This window comes from Diaporthe batatas (assembly GCF_019321695.1).
Source record: "Diaporthe batatas strain CRI 302-4 chromosome Unknown Contig00005, whole genome shotgun sequence".
In the NCBI taxonomy this organism is placed as follows: domain Eukaryota; kingdom Fungi; phylum Ascomycota; class Sordariomycetes; order Diaporthales; family Diaporthaceae; genus Diaporthe; species Diaporthe batatas.
The window spans coordinates 2484982-2501907 of record NW_025408552.1 but is presented as its reverse complement, the minus strand read 5'-3'; the positions used below and the strand labels follow the sequence as shown (position 1 = coordinate 2501907).

Below are 16926 nucleotides of genomic sequence, written 5' to 3'. Positions count from 1 at the left end.
GTTGTCGGGATGGGTCTTGCTGGCCCTGGAAGAGAGACTGGCAAATCACGAAACACTTCCGACAAGATAGTCATAATGTGTATTTAGAAACAATTCAGGATATGTAGCTAGGTGCCCCTGCTTGAAGGCTGAGATTTTATAAGCAGTGCTACATGATGGAGGAGAGGCCGTGCAAATGGCTTTGACGATCGGGGGGAGGCAGTCGATTCCAGCAAATCTTCTCTGTACGTCGTCAGACGGAGAATGGGGGTTCCTCACCAGAGCTTCGTGTTGTCAGTTATAAAGTGCCATAGCACTGTATTGTAAATTAGGCAGGCTAAGCCGGTATTTGATGAAGAACCGGATTGTGTGACAACAGCTGTTGAGAGTAGACGAACGACTTGCCCCAACCACACGGGCTTGCAGCCCCAGGCATAGCATTTGCGATTTGCGCGTGTATATGTCTTGGGTCCTGGAAAGACGACCAGAATTTTTAGGGTCACCTGGTACTGCGATCAGGCCTCGAGGTTTTCTCACATTTGCCCCCTAGGACGTTTGGGCACCGACGAAGGGAAGGCGCGAAAGCCCAAGCACCTAGACTTGGCTTCCCCCGACGCCAGCTTTTCTCTCCTGGATCTCCTTCTTGCACCCTGCGAACACGGCATGCTTTAAACGTGATCTCGGTTACGACCCGGCGCCCCAAACCATGGCTGCCCAATGGCGCGGCATTTTGGATCCCGCCCTGGGTTTCGATGTTCGATACATATCGACCCACTATCACAGACCAGACCAGATCGGACCGCGACGTCGTGGTCTGGACGAGATTTGCTTCTGTGAGACGCCCCTTCCAGCAATGTGCGATCTCGCTACGGTTGCCGGGTCTACCAGGTTACTCCTCGCAGGACCCTTCTGTGTTGATAGGCTAATTGTGGGCGTCGACCGCCAGCCTGGCAGCCTGGCGGCCCAAAATGCCCGCGGACGTCCTCCCAGCCTTGCCGACTTTAGCAAGCTCGATGCACTATCACCCTATCGGCCAGGCTCCGCCCTGCTTTTGTGTCCCAAGAGCATGGCTCCCCAGCCCGCTGCCTGCGTGCAGAGCGACCAGAACCTTAACATCGGGTCCAGCAACCTATTGTGCCTCTGGGAAGACCCTCGTGGAAACAGGAAACAAGCCTGGTTGAAACTCGATGCGACAGCAAACGTGCTGGGATTCTGGCGACAGCGCGGGCGACAGGTCTGCCTACAGTATTGATGATGCCGTCATACTACAACACAGAATGCAGAGGCCACGAGTTGCTCGGCTGGCAGGCTGAAAGGTTGATGCCAGGGAGGCACCTGTCTGCAGGGGGCAACTCTGCTCCAGCCACTCATGGCCGGTTCCAGGCCACCACGTCGGGCCCTGCCAGGCCTGCCAGCCCACAAGGAACTTGAGGAAGACCCTGGAATATGTTCCCTGCTTTTCTGGGCCGTCGCCTGGGTCTGCAGGCCAACGTCATCGCCTGATTCCGGGCCACGCCCGTTGCCCAACCACACCCGCAGCCCACGGGACGATGCTCCCGCCGGCCCCCTCCCTCTGGGCTCCTCCTGTGATGGTGGGGGGCAGGGGTCGGTCGCAGCCTGTTGCTGGAAGCTGGGAGCAGATGCTACCGAGTACCTGGCTTCCCAGCAACACGGAAGCAGGCGCCTTCGAATGCTTCTGTGCTTCCGTGATGGGCCACGGTTCCCTGTCCGAGATGGGCAGACGTGCCGAACCTTGGAAGAGCCTTGAGGGGGAAAAGGCTTAGCTTGGCGGAACCCGGGTGGCAGATGTCACTGTTGCTCGCCCCGAGGCGCAGGTTGGGCAAGTGATCAAGGTCCCAGATGGGCTGTGTCATTTTACGAATGCGGTCCCTGCCACCACTAGGCACACGCACCCATGTGCCAAATCGCAAGAGGTGATGTCGACCCGCGTGAACGACGCTATCTACTTAAGTATACACCATACTACTAACACAGCATGAGATCCATATGACACTCCTGCGCCGAATATATACCCAACCTTGGCCACTTGACTTCCAGGCCGAACCCTTGCGTCTTGTTTTTATATCTTCCTAGTTTCAAACCTTTCAGCCCATTCTCTCGGCCCGCCATCCATCATCGCCTTGCCCCCACCCAACTCTCACCACACCTGCGGCCGCCTCACGTCTTGCGATTGTCCCGCGACCCCCAAGATTCCTTCAGAGCCCGGATCCGTCGCATCGTATCGCATCACTCTTGTCAAAACGAAGCTTGGTCGCTAGACGGACTTAAGCTTTCTCACTGGATCCCGACAATCCACCGTATAAATAGCAGCTTGTGTTTCACGGCCGCAGCCTGGGCCCGCAACCCACCTCTGTATTGCTTCACGAATATACCACATACGTTTGCTTGCGCGCAACCCTGGCTTAGACGACAAGACTGCCCTCAGCCGCATAGCCCCTCGACAACGTTGGGTATTTTTACATCGCAAGCAGCTGCTGTTTACCGGGCTATATCTCATCAGTCAGTGCGCCCGTTTTTTCTCTTTCTGCTCTTCATCTGTGTACATACCTTCACCCTCTGTCTGCACCTACCCGTCTGCAAAGCAATGTACTTCTACGTACCAGTCCTCGGTATTGACCTCTTCCCACAACGCACACTTGCACATCTCCTTGATTTTGCTAAGTGGTACCGTTTCTTCCAAGTACATATTTGCTAACTGGGCCTCTCATTCAGTGCCTGTGAAGGAGAAGAGGTACAAGAAGAAGGTGGTCTACCTCGAACCACCCACCCCTGGCAGCGTGACAATCCGGAGGAAGATCACAACGGTCGTGCCCCCGCCCGCTCCGCCTCCAGCCATCGAGAAGCCTCCGCCACCACCTGTGCTGGCTCTGCCGCCGCCGCCGCCTCCACCGCCCCCAGTTATTGTGAGGCCGCCTCCTCCCGTTTTCTTGGAGCCGCCACCACCACCGCCGCCCCCGGCACGAGATGAGATAGACGTCATCGCCGTGGACGTCGAGCCGTCCGAGAAGTCCAAGTCGTCCAGGAGGTCCTCCTCATCCTCCTCAAGCTCGTCGTCCAAGTCCTCCAAGAAAACGAGCCGGAGTCGCAGTCACAGCCACAGCCACTATGATGAGCGGGAGCGGGAGCTCATTATCGAGAGGGATCGATACATCCCAGTCCCCGTAAGGAGGGAATACGAGACGTACCGCTACGTCGAGGGACCGCCGCAGAGGAAGTACCTCCCTGCACCTCCCTCTCCGCCGAAGAGGATCGAGGAGGATAGGGAGAGGATCACTATCAACATCGAGGACCGGAGGAGGGCTAGGGAGTACTACTACCGTTGATCGAGTGACGGTCCACGCATGGACTTGTCGAAGCCCCAACCATAGCTATCAGCGGTCTTTTGCTTCTCAGTCGTGTTCTTTCTCTTGTCTCTTTTGTTGTCAAATGACTCCACGGATTTAACGAGTTCAACTTCTATATGGGACTTCAACGGCGGGGTTCTCTTTTATTCCAACCTGGGCAAGATCTCGTAAGATTTCGGAAAGATGGAAATGACAGCGCGGTGTTTGGAATTTCTGGAGGATCAATTTGAACTATTATCACTTCTATGATATCCTTGCTTGCCTATTTAGTCTGAAGGCTATGCAATACAATTTTTTGACTCCTGTATTCGTCGCCTCAAATGTCATCACTTGCTGGCTGGAGTGATATGGGCATCATGTCATGGCGTAGCTGCCCAAAGGGACGCCTTGCTGCCCTTTGCTTTTGGCCCATGATGGTGAGATGCGCCCACAGGATGAGGTCGGCTCCCCAAGGAGCAGTTCTCAGCGACCACTTCCAGGAAGGCATGCTGTTACCCGGCTAATTTTTGGCCAACAGCTTCTTCAAGTTCTCCTCATTGTCGTACTTGGCCAACAGCCGTGCCTTCAGGTCCGCAACCTCCTGCCTCTGGCTCGCATAGACACCATCCAGCATGGACTTGGCCGGCCCAAGAAGATGAGCATCGCCCAGGTCCACTATATCAAGTCGTATCAGCATACTATGTCCACGTGCACCAGCAGCAACAGCAACAGCAACAGCATGAAAGGACGACAAAACAAAGACCAAGGAAATGAGAGGGAGGTGTAAGGGAAAGAAAGAGATTCGGAAAAAGGGGCAACCTACTAATCACAGCCATAAGCAACACGCTATCCCCCATGGCCTCGAGCTCGCCGTCGTCGGCAAGCCCGTTCAGGATCATCAGCAGCCTCTCAAAGTCCGCGTGGCCCGGCTCCACGACGCACCGGAGCACGGCGTCCGCGCCGCCGCCCACGACGTACTTGTGGTACACCCCGGCGGGCACGACCGGCGGCGGCGCCGCGCCCCCGGGCGAGACCCGCGTGGAGGACCGCTCCAGGAGCTCCAGGTCCGCGCCCTCGTCCCCCGCGGCGGTCGGCTCCTGCTTGGACGAGTGGACCGTGAGGGAGCCCTCGAGGAGGTCAAAGGTCTCCGAGAAGCCTGGTTTTTTTTTTTTTTGTGGGTTAGTTGGTTGGTTGGTTCAACCTGTCAGGGGGTCTGTGGGAGGAAAATGGTGCCGGTGATCCTGTAGAAGGTGCTGTGAGGAGTTCCAGAAGAGGGGGGGGAGGAACTGTGATGGGGGAGAATGTGCAGACAATACTGACGGGTGTGGTAGTGCGGTGGGACGGTGGTTCCCGGGGTCATGCGCTCGATGAAGACGGTGCGCGCGCCGGCGTTCTGCGTGACCGATTCTTCGAGGCGGAAGCGCCTCTGTTCAAATCGTCGCTCGGCTGACATGTTTAAGGCGTGGCCCTTTTATTATTTCACTTCTTTCACAAGGGGATGTTTGGGATGGACGACGTATTCGAGTAGAAGAAAGATGTCGGATATGCGCCAAATCAAAACCTACATTGCTTGTGCGGATGCCCGTGGCCTTTATATATTACTCAAATTCTCGCCATGGGTCCAGCCTCTCGACAAAGTCAATGATGGATTTGATATCCGTACGGTCAAAGAATTCCAAGTGAGATTTTAGCAGTCTGATCCGCCTCGGTATACCCACGTCGTTTGTGTCGTTGGGGACCAAACCCTCACTATCGAGAGGCGCGCTGTACCGCTTTAGGAAAACAATGATCCATGTCCAGTCTAAAAACAACAGGCCTAACGATCCAACCCGCTGCAGCGGGTCTGCGGCGCATATGGCACCTCGGAACCACAAGGGGACCACTTGTGGAGATCGACCAAGTCCGATGTCTTGTGGATGTATGGCATGCAGTAAACGGGTACCAGCAGGCGCCAGCAATGTGCCTGGCTGGCTGGCTGGCTGGCTGTTGGGACGGGTACGGAGGCTTACATGCATGTAAATGACTGGCAGGTCCGCACATGTGTCCAGATGATGAGGCGATTCCGTTATTGTCGGAAATGCCTCAATAGGATCATCATATTTTCTTCCGGTCGCATGTCACCGCGCCTACCGGGTAAAATATCACCCTCAGGGTTCATTGCACTGCAGCGAGGATGTGAAAATACATCGCCACATGTGGCACAACCGTGCCTCACATGCAGAATTTTAACTATATTGTTGTCTAGTCTAAAATCAAGATGAGTCTCCTCGTATGGCAGTAGAGCGCAGAACTCGTTGCAGGCACAACAGCTGGACTCCTCAATTCCTGTCCTCCTCGGCGCTTTCCTGCGCTTCTTGTCCCCGTGAAGCAGGCCTTTTCTTCTCCGTCTCCGGCAAGTACCTCGCGACCACGGTGAAACCCATCGCGAAGAAGATCATCAGGACCCAAATAGCATAGCCATCCAGCCACTGGGTCCCGACCCCCAGGGCGAAGAGACTCGAGAACGTCGCGGGGGTGAAAGCCCGCAGGACCGAGGCAAATGTCAGAGAGAGGGCGTTCAGTGTGCCCAGGACCGCCTGGCTGGGGGACACATCGTTCAGGGCCAGCTGGATAGCCGTGAAGCTCATGGCGATCCCGCTGCCGATGAAGAGGATGGGAGGGGCCGATATCCAGAACGCCAGGTCGTGGCCGGACCTCAGCACGATGTTGCCCAGGGGGCAGATGGCGAAAAAGAAGGGGTAGCATATCGCGCAGACGCGGAGGACCTTGTTGGTGCCCCACCGGTGCTGGAGGGGCGGGAATACAAAGAGCAGCCAGGACGCCTGTGCGACGCCGTTGACGGACAGCATCAGTGACATCTGGATTGGGGTGAAGCCAAAGCCGCCCAGATCGACCGGTGTAAACCAGAACACGGGCAGGATGGCCGTGTAAGCTAGGGCCAGCAGCATGATATGGCCGTAAACGTACAGAACAATGGCGACACCGGGTGTCATGACAATGCTCCGGATGCTCTCGCTTTCTTTCTTGGGCTTGACGGCCCCATCCTCCGAGCTGGGCTCCTTCTTCAGCGTCTCCTCGATGAAGAATGCGCTCGTGAAGACGGAAACGAGGCCCAGGAGCCCAACAGCCAGGCTGGAGAGCACGTAGGGATAGTCATGAAAGAACTTGACATGCCCAAAGGCTCCAGGATACTGGTGCGCCGGGTCCGCAAGGGCACCACCCAAGAGCGGCCCAATGAAAATGCCCAGGTTCCCGGAGAAGGCGAACCAGCTGAAGATCTTGGCCTGGGTGCGAGGGGTGCTATGCTCGGCCAGCATCGTGCGCATGGTAACGATGGTGCCCCCAAAAACACCAGCCGCGCAGCGGAACAGGATCATCTCCCAGATGGTCCGGGAAAACCCAAACAGGGCTGTAGCGATGGTGACACCGACCAGGCTGAAAACGAGGATGGGCTTCCGGCCCAGCCTGTCCGAGGCCCGGCCCCAGAACAACATGAAGACGGCCTGGGTGAGCGAGAACAGCGACTCTATGAGGCCGCTGTAGAAACCAACGTCGGCGGTTTCAAGGTTGCCGTTCTCCTGGGCCATCTTGTTGATGTAGGGGAAGATGGAGAAGAAGGCCATCGGCTCGACCAGGCGAGCGAAGCAGATCCAGAAGATCTGCCATGTTGGGAAGGGCCGGCCGTCGTCCTCGTCCTCGTCATCTGCATCAGCAGCTGTATTCTCTGAGAAGGTGCCGGCGCTAGAGCCCTGCAGCGTCGTGGCCTCGGATACTGTTGGGTCTGCGGTTGGGGCGATATCGCCAGTGGCCAGAAGTGGTGTGCGCTCTGTGGCTATGGACTCGGAGACATGGCTCGTTGAACCATTTGAGTGGCCGTTCTGGGCCATGTCTCAAGACAATATTGGCTGGTGGTGTTTTGAGACAGGGGTGATAAAGGCAGAGGGAACAAGTTGGCGAGCTAGTTGCGGAAGCGTGAGACGGTCAATCCATTGTCACGGTCACGGCCCAGAATTGAAATTGCCGCGCGTCCTTCTTATCCATCCGCAGGAGAGGCAGCTCGCGGGGAGAGGCGGACTGAGAGGGGAAGATGTTGAATTGTATTGGAGGAGCGAAAAGAAATTGATGTAAGTAAGCACTTGTCTTCCCCAGCATGGCGGCCCTGCCGCCATGGGTGAAGGTGATGGGGAAATATGGGGCCCGTGGTGAATGAGGGCCAGTGCAGGCACCGGCTTTGCACTTCCTTCCTCTTCTGGCCAAGCCCGCCGTCGCATTGGCTGCAGGGCCCGGCAGATTTGTCGCTACAGCAGGCACTCCACCATACTTAGACCTCCCGGCTCGCTGCGGTGGTCTGCTAGAGATGGAATCAAAACACTGTCGATAGCACCGTCTCGAATCGGCCCAATTGGACCTCGATTTGACCATGCGCCGTCCACACACAGACAGGCTGTTCTTGAACCGATCGACAGTCACTTACTCGCTGCCTAAGACGACTGGAAGAGCACTTCACACTTACCTAGGTACCCACACAACCACACTTGGTATGCAAAGCTCGAGGATCACGAAGTGGCACAACCACACAGGTGGCGCCACCCCCTTGCCTGGCCGGTGCTGCAGTTGCGGTCGAATCATTCAACTCAATTCAATTCTATGTCTGCCTTCGATCATGACCACATCGCCGGAAGCCAGGGATTGAAACTGGTGCCTACAAGCCATAAGTGTTGCCTGTCTTACAAACCAACCACCTAACATATCTATCTATCTATCGTTTATCACCATCCAATGGCAATAAGCTACCACGGGAACGACTGCAAGGTTCATAGTTTGATCCGCAATTGTGTATGCTGGGTTATCTAAACAGGGAAACTCAGGCGTATATACGAGCTGATCATCCAGGCCAAGGGGATCTTGACTCAAAGAATCAACACAATGTTTACTTGAGACCCGGAGTCCGGGGCTCCACACTCATCGGCGACTTGCTCCTCCGCGCGGCCCGAATCTACCCCCTCGACTCTGCTCTTCAAGGGGACTCACAGGCAGCCGTACGAATACAGTTTGCATGTCTACCTGCAGCTCGTCTAATCCTCATCTGATCCCCGAGGGCGGGTCGTTCAGGCAGCTTCCACAGCCAGCTGCATGTCAGGATGTCTTAGCCGGTAGTGTATACCGCCAGAGCAGACTTGCAGTCTCCATAGTTGGCAGCCTGAGCCGTTCTACTGACACCTGCCTGCTCTGTTTCTTCTGTGGCCTCTGCAGATCTTCTTCATCCGGGATCCTGCCTCTTTTCTTGCACCACCCGGGTGGGGACCGCTCGTCACCGTGCGACTCCTTCAGAGCCGTGTCTGCCGCCCGAGTCCAGTCCATTCTGAACCGCCTCAGGTCGTCTACCGTGCAGGACCACGACCCACGATACCACTTTGTAATTCTATCATCCGACTCCTCTGCGTGGAGGTCTTCACCGAGGCCTGGTGGATAGTATCTGAGCTCGTTGACGTGCGGCCACGCGGGTTTCTCCTGTGTCCAGGGCATGGTGCACGAGGTTGGTTCAGGGCCGTCGGTTCCGATCTTCTCCTCATTGTTCGTTGAATCGTGGGTGGCTTTCTCCGCTTTGCCGAATATGTCCCTTACTCGTGGCGGCTTTATCCCCGCCAGATAGAACGTCGCATTCTGGCTCAAGTGTCCATCCCAGGCAGCATCCGCTCGGGGGAGCTCCTTCACTTCATACTGCGCTTCCTGGTAGAGCACAAAGATCACTCTCTCCAGCCTGGGGAACACAGACAGCCGTTGCAGGAACTTTGTCATACTGTTCTTGGTCTGTGGTTTTGGTGCGTCCCGACCTAACGATGGGTGCCAGATGCCACCGAGACTTGCGCTGTAGGATGTTCCGAAAGCAATACTGCGTATGCCATTTCGGATCTGGGAAATCCTGCTCATAAAGAGCAGCACGCGGTAGAGCTCCCTCTCGAGAAGGCAGGATTCGAGGAGGAGAATGTCTCGCGACAGGTCGACGTATTTTGTCGCTGAACTGAGGGTGAGGGGCCTGTAATGATATAGAATAATGGAGCGAGATTCACGGCACACGGCTGATGCGGCAGGTGGTCGCTCCGTACTCTCATTTGCGAAACGCAAACCCTCACTCGCTGGCGTCTTTTGAGATGTTGATGCAGGGTATATGTCGTGAACTCGTGGCCCCGGGAGAGTGAGCTCCCAGATGGAGTTGCGAACCTCGGGAGGTAACTGGGTGAATTTGTGAAATCCTGCCGCCATGTCTCCTGGTTGTAATGTGTAGGCTACGTCTTGTAGCGATCAGGAGCACAATATGCGGCAATGGCTCGAGAGATATGGGCCGGCCACCTCCTTTCGAGAATCGGTATTTTGGCCTGGCCTTGTCGCCGTACTCAAGTCCAGCCACCTGGTTCGCTCCCACGTCGAGATGACAGTATACACTAAAAAAGCCGCCAGATCGCGCCGTCGATGTCCTTGGGTAATGGTTACGAACGGGTTCCCAGCTGGTCGGGCGCCCAAGAGCGGGTAGCAAGCCAAATATACCTCCTAGTCCAAGCCGGCCTCTATTCCGTCAGCTCTAGCCGTAGATCAGTGGAAGTCCCTCTGAGCAGGTTCGATGGCTCGCACGACGTCCGTGGTGGAGTCAACGGCAGATACATTAAGAGAGGGGAAGTGTCCATGTCGCGAGCCTGTTGTGAGGCGGGGCATGAGTCGCAATTATGAGTGTAGAGTCTGTCTTGTCTGCATTATGATCGAATACAGTCGGTGAGGGCCGGGGTATAGTACACGAAAGCAAGAGATATGAAATATTGGCTGTAGCCCTGCCCTTCGATATTGGTAGATTATGGGTCCGACCGTTGTCACTTGACATGGACCACACAGCCCACCACGAGGGCAACCCGCAAAGCCGGGCTTGCATGAATATCGGCAAGGTAGCAGAAACGAGTTAGCAGATCTGTCACCAAAGTACAGTAACCTTTGCTCGTGCCTGTCGCCCATGATTAGGAGACCGGAGAGGAACCCTTCCACTTCTTACAGGTGTCTGCCACACCGCAGTCGCCCGCTTGTGTGTGTGTGTGCTGTGGAGCATGGGGTCGCATGGTCCAAGGGCAAGCCTGCTTCCTGTCAGGCATGGACAGGGGTCCGAGTACACCATCGACTAGATGATGTGGACTTGCAAGACACTGCAGGACTGTACATAGTGATCATTCGCGCTTGCGCTCAAGTCAACTGTAAGATAACGCCGTGATCTGTGCAGCAGTGCAGGTCTTGGACGTGATAGCACCGGGGGGCTCAGCACGGCAGTCGAACCCGCTGTCCGAGATCTTCATCGGATCTCCTAAAGTGATCCTAGGGTCAACACCCAGAGGCGAGGTGGTTCGTCCGAGCACGGTGCCCATATTCGGAGTTTTAACGACAGCAGTGCTGGTCGCATGGCACCTGGTAGATGCCCGTTGGCCATGGCAGCTTTGATCGACGGGTATCTGGCAGAGATGGACCAGGGTTGGCAGCATGCTCGAGCATAAGTGCGAGGCACACAGGGCACCGAGTTGTGTGGGGAGCCCGCAAGACTCAGCTCTTTGTCAACCGAGAAAACATGGCAGTCAGGCAGTGTGCCGAGCTGTGCAGGAGGCTCTCCCTTGCGTCGACGGCCAGAGGGATGATGGGTAGCGTTGACCGGTGGGCGGCATTAGCGAGGATGGGACAACCGGATTGCAGGGTTCTCCAAGTCGCTAGTACGGAGTACTGCAACGCTGGCTCATGTTGTCGATACGCACAAAAGCGTCAACCAGCTGTCATTTTACTAGACTCTCATAGTAGGGGGGCTTGGCGCCGATCCGAATCGACAGCTACCATGTAGTCAGGTAGTATACTAGACACTGCCGAGGGCTGCGAGGGCGCGCATGGGACGGAAATTAGGGATAGTAAGTAGAGGCCGGCAGCGATGCCAAAAGAGGTGTCGCGCTGAGATGTCCGCTCAATCGGCGGCAGCAATGCTTGAAGCCCGATACAACGGCGCAGACAAGACGACGACGCGCTCGGGTGCAGGTCGACGGCCTCCGGGCAATGGTCAAGACGTGCTTGAGCAAGTTGATTGCTGAGGAAATGAGCATGCGGTGAGATATCAAGGGTGGGGGTGGGAGGACGGTTAGTCGATGAGGCCTCTGGGGGCATTTCTCCGTTGACTGAGCATGACGAAGCCCAGGACTAGGCCATATCCGTAAGCCGCCCTCGCGAAGGAGCGGTAGGACATGCAAGCCACCCTCAGTTTGACCGGAGCCTTAGTTCTGGACTATTGGTGAGAAGTGTTTCCGGGGCCTGATAGATTAAACCCAGGCGTGGGATGCTTGCGGCGTCCGGTCAGACAGCCTGACAGCTGGGCTCAGAGGCAAGGCGAGGCGGCGTTGGGAGTGCAATATCGGCAGTCCTGCGCCGCGGGGGGCGAGGGGAGATGACGAGAGAGTCCAAGCATTCGTTATCGACAGGGATTTAGATTGAAAAATTGGCCGTTCAGTACCACGCTGCAGCTCGACGATCATAGACCTTTGCTTGCTGAGAGTCTCCTATGGCTCTAGACAAGACTTCGGAGTCAGTCGACAGTCTGATTTCTGGTTACACAAGAGTCAGTCGGCCACAGTTGTTCTTTCTCCCTCACGCATCTTCTCAGCTGCGTCTAAGCCGGCAGGCCGGACCTGGCAGCACGGGCGCACGGAGCAAAGATCTTCAACGCTCCAGCCGCTAGCCCGCTTTGGGCTAGACACTTCGGTTTGGCCCCACCCCCAGTCGCGACGCCATAAAACTTCGATCTGAGCGCGCAAAGCTTCGCTTTTCCCTTCCTCCTCTTGTTCTTTGTGCGGCTGGCCAACTTTCAAGTTTCCCCTTGTTGCTCGGATCCTCAATTCTCTATGGATATTTATCGTGCGTCAAGTTGTGCCCTAGATCAACCTAATTGCATCCGTCCATTCCAACCGATTTGTCCACTCCAGAAGTTTGCGCCTCCGGGCGGTAGATCTGGGTGGTGGTTGGAGGTCGGACATACCAAACTCTTTTTTTCGATGTTTTTTTTTTTTTTTGCCTGGTTTAGCTCATGAGAGGATCGTCAAGACTCTGTCGACTTGACCATGAACTAGTTTCCTGGATACGAGATCGTACTTTTGTTGGAGTCCAGGGTGATGGATGGGAAAATCGATAGTTCCTCATGAGCTTGTCGCATTGCCCAGGCAAAGACCGCATGGATCTGGGAGCAGTCTGCTTTTGTCGCATGTCACACCTATAGCTGATCATGGTCGCGTGCCTGGGCAGGTCCGCCTTGCAGGTTTCCTGAGTCATCTGTGTTGGGTCTATCATCTTTTGGTCCTCCATGCCTTCTTGACATTTCTTGCCGTTTCGGTATTCCCAGGCGCGGGTATCAAACACTGCGCACCCTGTCCCAAAAACACCAGTATGGAACGCGTTGATCACTTTCACGCTTCTCCCACGCTACCATCATACGTCATCAACAGCGTCTGAAGTTGCATAGCCCCTCGTCCAGCGTCTGCCACGCGTGTAATACCACTTGTAGGGAACGGAGCGTGCAAGAAGACATGGCCACTTGAAGATACGACGCGTCGGGGGATGCGCTTCAGAGACATGGCCCATTTCAAGCACCATCGTCTCCAACCTTCTCTAGTTTGCCCATGTCTCGTTTCTCGCCCGTCTCTCCAATCAGCCTGATGCGGTCGATGCGCGTTTTCTCGCCGTCTCCGTCTCCGGATTCAACAAACAGCACCACGCTGTTGATGTTCTGGAACTTGACGAAGCGCAGTGGGATGTTGGCCGTTCCCTCGGCATTCCAGTCCTTCTCGCTGAGCTCGATCAGCTGGGTAGGGGTCTCACCCTCGGCATCGTCAAACCCAAGGTTGTGTGGCCTGTTTGTGAAGAGCTTGATAACTTTGGGTCGGTCGATATCCTCATCTTCATCGGCAGCGGACGTGATCTGGGAAGTGACAAAATTAGTCTTGGGCGCAAATTAGTGTGGACGTCTGGAGACTTCCTTACCTGGAGGGTGTGCAGCTTCAGCATGGATATGAATGGCATGAAGAGCAGCAGCTGCTCGTCGGTATCGCTGACAACCCAGTCCTTGTCCGTCTTCTTTCCGCCGCTCAGACTTCCTGGCTTCGAGGAGTCGAGAAGCGTGCGCACACTGCCAAAGTCCTCGTCAAAATTCAGCAGCTCGGCCCTCTGAACCTCGACCTGGTCCGTGACGTCGAAGTAGCCCCTGGGGAGCTCTGCGCCTCGCCAGCCGAGGGCTGAGCTTCCACCGGCACTGCTGCTGCCGGCCGAACCGCTGCCGCTGGCGACGTTCTGGATCTCAGAGGTAAGCTTCTCGATAATAGACTGTAGCTTCGTTGGGTCTGCGCCCTTGACTTCGTCGATCTTGTTGCCGTCGCGGAACATGATGAATGTAGGGATGCTCGAGACTCGGTAGGCGGCGGCGATGTCTTTCTGTTTCTCCGTGTTCACCTTGACAAAGGTGACGACACCAGGCTTCGATATCCGAGCTGCCAGTTGTTCGTAGAGGGGGGCGATTGCTTTGCATGGTCCGCACCAGTCCGCGTAAACTATTGGGGTTCCCCGTCAGCTTCTAATGCCGCCTTCCGAAAGGTTCCTGGTCCGAAGCGGGCACTCCAAAGCACGAGGCTCTGATGGCGTCGGGCGGATACGGTGGGGACGAGCTTACAGTCTGCGATGACAATCTTGGAGCTCTTGAGCAGGCCTCTGAAGTGCTCAGAGGACTCGATATTTACCGAGGATGACATCTTGCCTGTAGTAGGTAGGTAGAGTGTTTGGCTGGGTGTGTAGTAGCTGGCGCAGGGGAAGCAAAGGAAGGAAAGCTGGCGATGTTGATGGAAGTACTCCGTACCTAGGCCAGGCACTGCCTGCCCCGCGGCCATGGGTGAGCTCATCAGAGCTACCCACTTTGGCTAGCGCTCAGCTTATCGATTTGCCCCTGTACCTGAGGTTGTTGTCCTTCAGTGTGAGACTGCTCACAATCCATTTCCACATGCATTACCAGATAGCATGGGAGCGTATGCAGATTCAGCTGAATCATAAATTTGTTTAAATATCAGCTGTCTGCAACATCGAGTAAGTTCTGTCTGGCGGCGTGTTGGCACTAAGTCCAAGGGACTAGAAGCCTAGGGAAGCTTATATGGGCAATAAACCTCTGCGACAGTTATTACCGGTTTAGGCAGGGAGCGCAGCATTTCAGGTTGCTTGAATACGGGGACTTGGTTGTTATTGGGCAATGCATGTGTTTTCCACATACCTCCCACCTTGGCTATATACTGAGACTCGTTCTCAAACTACATGCGTACATCTTCGCCTTGTACTCGCCCGCACTACATGTCTCCCTTATCCCGTTTTACTGGTGCCACGGGGAAGTAGCTCGAAGGCATCATGTTTCAATAGAGTGCAAACATCGTGTATTCCTGAGCGCACGCCAAAAATATCAAGACCGCCAGGGAAGTGTAACGATGAGCTGCTTCGTCGGTGTGTCAAGCGGGAAGGTGAATTTGCTTCTGGGGAACTCGCTGCTCAGGTATCATGTTCCGTCTGCCTGAGCCACGCCGGTGGTCGCTTGGAGTATTTAGCCAAACCCGTACTTCATGAGCCATCCAACTTCACATGGCAGGCTTCGATACCTGCCCACTACCACTCCTCAGCTGGCGGGATTGTTCAACCGCAGAGCCTAGTTGCGGCATATTTCTGGCACGTTTCGACAGACTCATGGGGATCGTTGTAAATATGTCTTCCGAGCTCAAAACTGCGGGCCGGCCCCCATAGCTGTTATCTGTGGTAACGATTCCAATGCTCCATCCCTAACGCCGTGCTTTCAATATCCCAAAGGTATGCCGCCGTCCGGGGCCATTCACGCCGCCTCAGACCCCAACGGCGTGGCTGAACACCCTAGCAGCCAGCTGGCTGAGCAGCCTTGCCCTATCACCCTGTGGGAGCTCCTGTAGACACAGAGGGTCAGCAAAGTGCCAGCACCCATCCGGCTTTGCGCAAAGGTCTCACTCACCTGGAAGACAGCGTAGACACTCTTGCCTTGTGTGTCGCGAATCGCGCCCAGCCTGTTTCCAGCCACCGCACCCGCCAGGAGACCCGGCACGTTGGCGACGATGAAACCGAGGGCACCGCCACTCGCACCGCCCAACAGGCCCCAGAATCGGTTGTTGGCGGTCCCGTTGGGCTCGGCCATGCCCTGCTCGCGCAGCATCTCCTCAAAGACATCGCCAAACTGCGCGTTCTCGGCCTCCTGCTGCGCGCGGCCCGCCTGTTGCTGCTGCTGCTGGTTCCCAGCCTGCTGGGTAAAGAAGTTCCATGCCCAGCTGTAGGCGGACTGGCCGGCGCCGGCGCCGGCGCCTGTGTCGCTGGCATTGCCAGGCTCGGCGAAGGGGTCGGCGCCGGCGGAGGTTGACGCGCCGCCGCCGAAGAACTTGCGCTGGCTGTCGTATTCCCTGCGCCTTGTGGGGTCGGAGAGGGTGTAGTAGGCATCGTTCACGAGCTGGAACTTGCGGGTGCGCGTGGGCCGCTCGGGCGAATCGGCTGGGACACGGTCCGGGTGGGTCTTGAGGGCGGCCCGTTTGTAGGCATCTCTGATCTGCTGAGTGTTTGCGGACTCTTGTACCTCAAGGATAGCATCTATGGGGCGTGTTAGCAGCAGAAATGTTCTTGTGGGTGGCCCATCCCTGGACAGATCGCATGTCAGGCTCTGGAGTGGGCGGACTTACAGTAGTTCGGCGGTGGTCCGGACGCCATATTGGACAGTGAGAAGTTCTGGTCTTAGGAACACGGTCTCTGGTGAAATAGGAGGGAAAAGGCCGAGGGCGTAGGGGTATCAGGTATCTGTAATTGATCACCAGCTCAGCTATCGTGTAGAACAAAGAAAGGCACGTCGAGCTGCTAGACTGTCGGGCATATGGCCAGCTGCATATCGGATGGTATAGTCAGTCACTTGGATACTTAGTAGGCAGGGGTCGACGTCATCTGTGGCGCACGAAACGTGGCTTCCGCCCTCCAGAACAGTCACAGCTATGTCGCGCTATACATGGCGGCCTCGACGGTAGTGGACTGCCTAAGTAGGTACGTCTCGCAGCGGCAGCCGTGCTATCCATCTCTATGTATCTCTACGTACTTAGATAAACCCCTCGGGTTGGCTTGTGATGTCGGTCAAACAAGGTCTGGCGTCATCGCAAGTCACATTGCACTGAACCTTATTCTCCAGCCGCCTTGTCGACTCGAAACGGTTCGTTCCTGTCTGTTGGTAATAAATAGCCCAGTATTATGAGCTTGTCTGGGATTCGTCAAGAACGAAGGCTAACACTACAGCCGGCGGGCCGGGCTTCATTCCCAACAAAGACATAGCTAGGAGTTGGGAGGTAGTAAGAATAGAGAGATGGGGCGGCCATAACTCGGAAGCGTCGAGGGCGTCGAGGGTTCCGAGGGTTCTTCTCCCTCCCAAGTTGTCGTGCCCACTTCATTTCGTGTCACTGCTCTATTGGATGACATGAAAGTACATGCAGTCCTGATGGTAGGCCCGTTTCACAAGTGGTCG

General features: G+C 55.9%; 6 protein-coding genes across 6 annotated transcripts; 1 reads left to right on the top strand and 5 right to left on the bottom strand.

Annotated features, from left to right (window-relative positions):
• Positions 1–1272: 1272 nt before the first annotated feature.
• KVR01_005052 (uncharacterized protein) lies at positions 1273–4574 on the top strand. The gene is made up of 2 exons (XM_044789083.1): positions 1273–2499; positions 2713–4574. Coding segments are annotated over exons 1-2 (612 nt in total). The 5' UTR covers positions 1273–2498; the 3' UTR covers positions 3324–4574.
• KVR01_005629 (uncharacterized protein) lies at positions 3628–5013 on the bottom strand. The gene is made up of 3 exons (XM_044783733.1): positions 4644–5013; positions 4147–4479; positions 3628–3998 (listed from the first exon to the last, which is right to left on the bottom strand). Exons 1-3 carry the CDS (start codon positions 4774–4776, stop codon positions 3844–3846), a joined length of 621 nt encoding a protein of 206 aa, XP_044646074.1. The 5' UTR covers positions 4777–5013; the 3' UTR covers positions 3628–3843.
• Positions 5014–5499: 486 nt separating this feature from the next.
• On the bottom strand, positions 5500–7482 carry KVR01_005093 (uncharacterized protein). Its single transcript, XM_044785393.1, has one exon. It carries the CDS (start codon positions 7208–7210, stop codon positions 5642–5644), a length of 1569 nt encoding a protein of 522 aa, XP_044645538.1. The 5' UTR covers positions 7211–7482; the 3' UTR covers positions 5500–5641.
• A 547-nt stretch (positions 7483–8029) lies between these two features.
• Positions 8030–11163, bottom strand: KVR01_005464 (uncharacterized protein). The gene has a single exon (XM_044785123.1). It carries the CDS (start codon positions 9585–9587, stop codon positions 8460–8462), a length of 1128 nt encoding a protein of 375 aa, XP_044645909.1. The 5' UTR covers positions 9588–11163; the 3' UTR covers positions 8030–8459.
• Positions 11164–12188: 1025 nt separating this feature from the next.
• KVR01_005503 (uncharacterized protein) lies at positions 12189–14353 on the bottom strand. The gene is made up of 3 exons (XM_044792005.1): positions 14047–14353; positions 13365–13927; positions 12189–13302 (listed from the first exon to the last, which is right to left on the bottom strand). The coding sequence occupies exons 1-3, from the start codon at positions 14270–14272 to the stop codon at positions 12967–12969; spliced, it is 1125 nt and encodes a 374-aa protein (XP_044645948.1). The 5' UTR covers positions 14273–14353; the 3' UTR covers positions 12189–12966.
• A 283-nt stretch (positions 14354–14636) lies between these two features.
• KVR01_005715 (uncharacterized protein) lies at positions 14637–16473 on the bottom strand. Its single transcript, XM_044794275.1, has 3 exons — positions 16103–16473; positions 15391–16013; positions 14637–15325 (listed from the first exon to the last, which is right to left on the bottom strand). Exons 1-3 carry the CDS (start codon positions 16128–16130, stop codon positions 15248–15250), a joined length of 729 nt encoding a protein of 242 aa, XP_044646160.1. The 5' UTR covers positions 16131–16473; the 3' UTR covers positions 14637–15247.
• Positions 16474–16926: the final 453 nt, after the last annotated feature.

Bases quoted from the DNA above. Each gene is read 5' to 3' on its own strand.
- KVR01_005629 (XM_044783733.1), bottom strand. From the start codon at position 4,776: ATGTCAGCCGAGCGACGATTTGAACAGAGGCGCTTCCGCCTCGAAGAA. The intron at 4,480-4,643 runs GTCAGTATTGTC...AAAAAAAACCAG, and splicing joins CCCACCGCACTACCACACCC to GCTTCTCGGAGACCTTTGAC. The intron at 3,999-4,146 runs GTAGGTTGCCCC...GACTTGATATAG, and splicing joins GTTGCTTATGGCTGTGATTA to TGGACCTGGGCGATGCTCAT.
- KVR01_005093 (XM_044785393.1), bottom strand. From the start codon at position 7,210: ATGGCCCAGAACGGCCACTCAAATGGTTCAACGAGCCATGTCTCCGAG.
- KVR01_005464 (XM_044785123.1), bottom strand. From the start codon at position 9,587: ATGGCGGCAGGATTTCACAAATTCACCCAGTTACCTCCCGAGGTTCGC.
- KVR01_005503 (XM_044792005.1), bottom strand. From the start codon at position 14,272: ATGAGCTCACCCATGGCCGCGGGGCAGGCAGTGCCTGGCCTAGGTACG. The intron at 13,928-14,046 runs GTAAGCTCGTCC...GAACCCCAATAG, and splicing joins CAAGATTGTCATCGCAGACT to TTTACGCGGACTGGTGCGGA. The intron at 13,303-13,364 runs GTAAGGAAGTCT...GTCACTTCCCAG, and splicing joins TGAAGCTGCACACCCTCCAG to ATCACGTCCGCTGCCGATGA.
- KVR01_005715 (XM_044794275.1), bottom strand. From the start codon at position 16,130: ATGGCGTCCGGACCACCGCCGAACTACT. The intron at 16,014-16,102 runs GTAAGTCCGCCC...CACGCCCCATAG, and splicing joins CGGACCACCGCCGAACTACT to ATGCTATCCTTGAGGTACAA. The intron at 15,326-15,390 runs GTGAGTGAGACC...CTGTGTCTACAG, and splicing joins GTGTCTACGCTGTCTTCCAG to GAGCTCCCACAGGGTGATAG.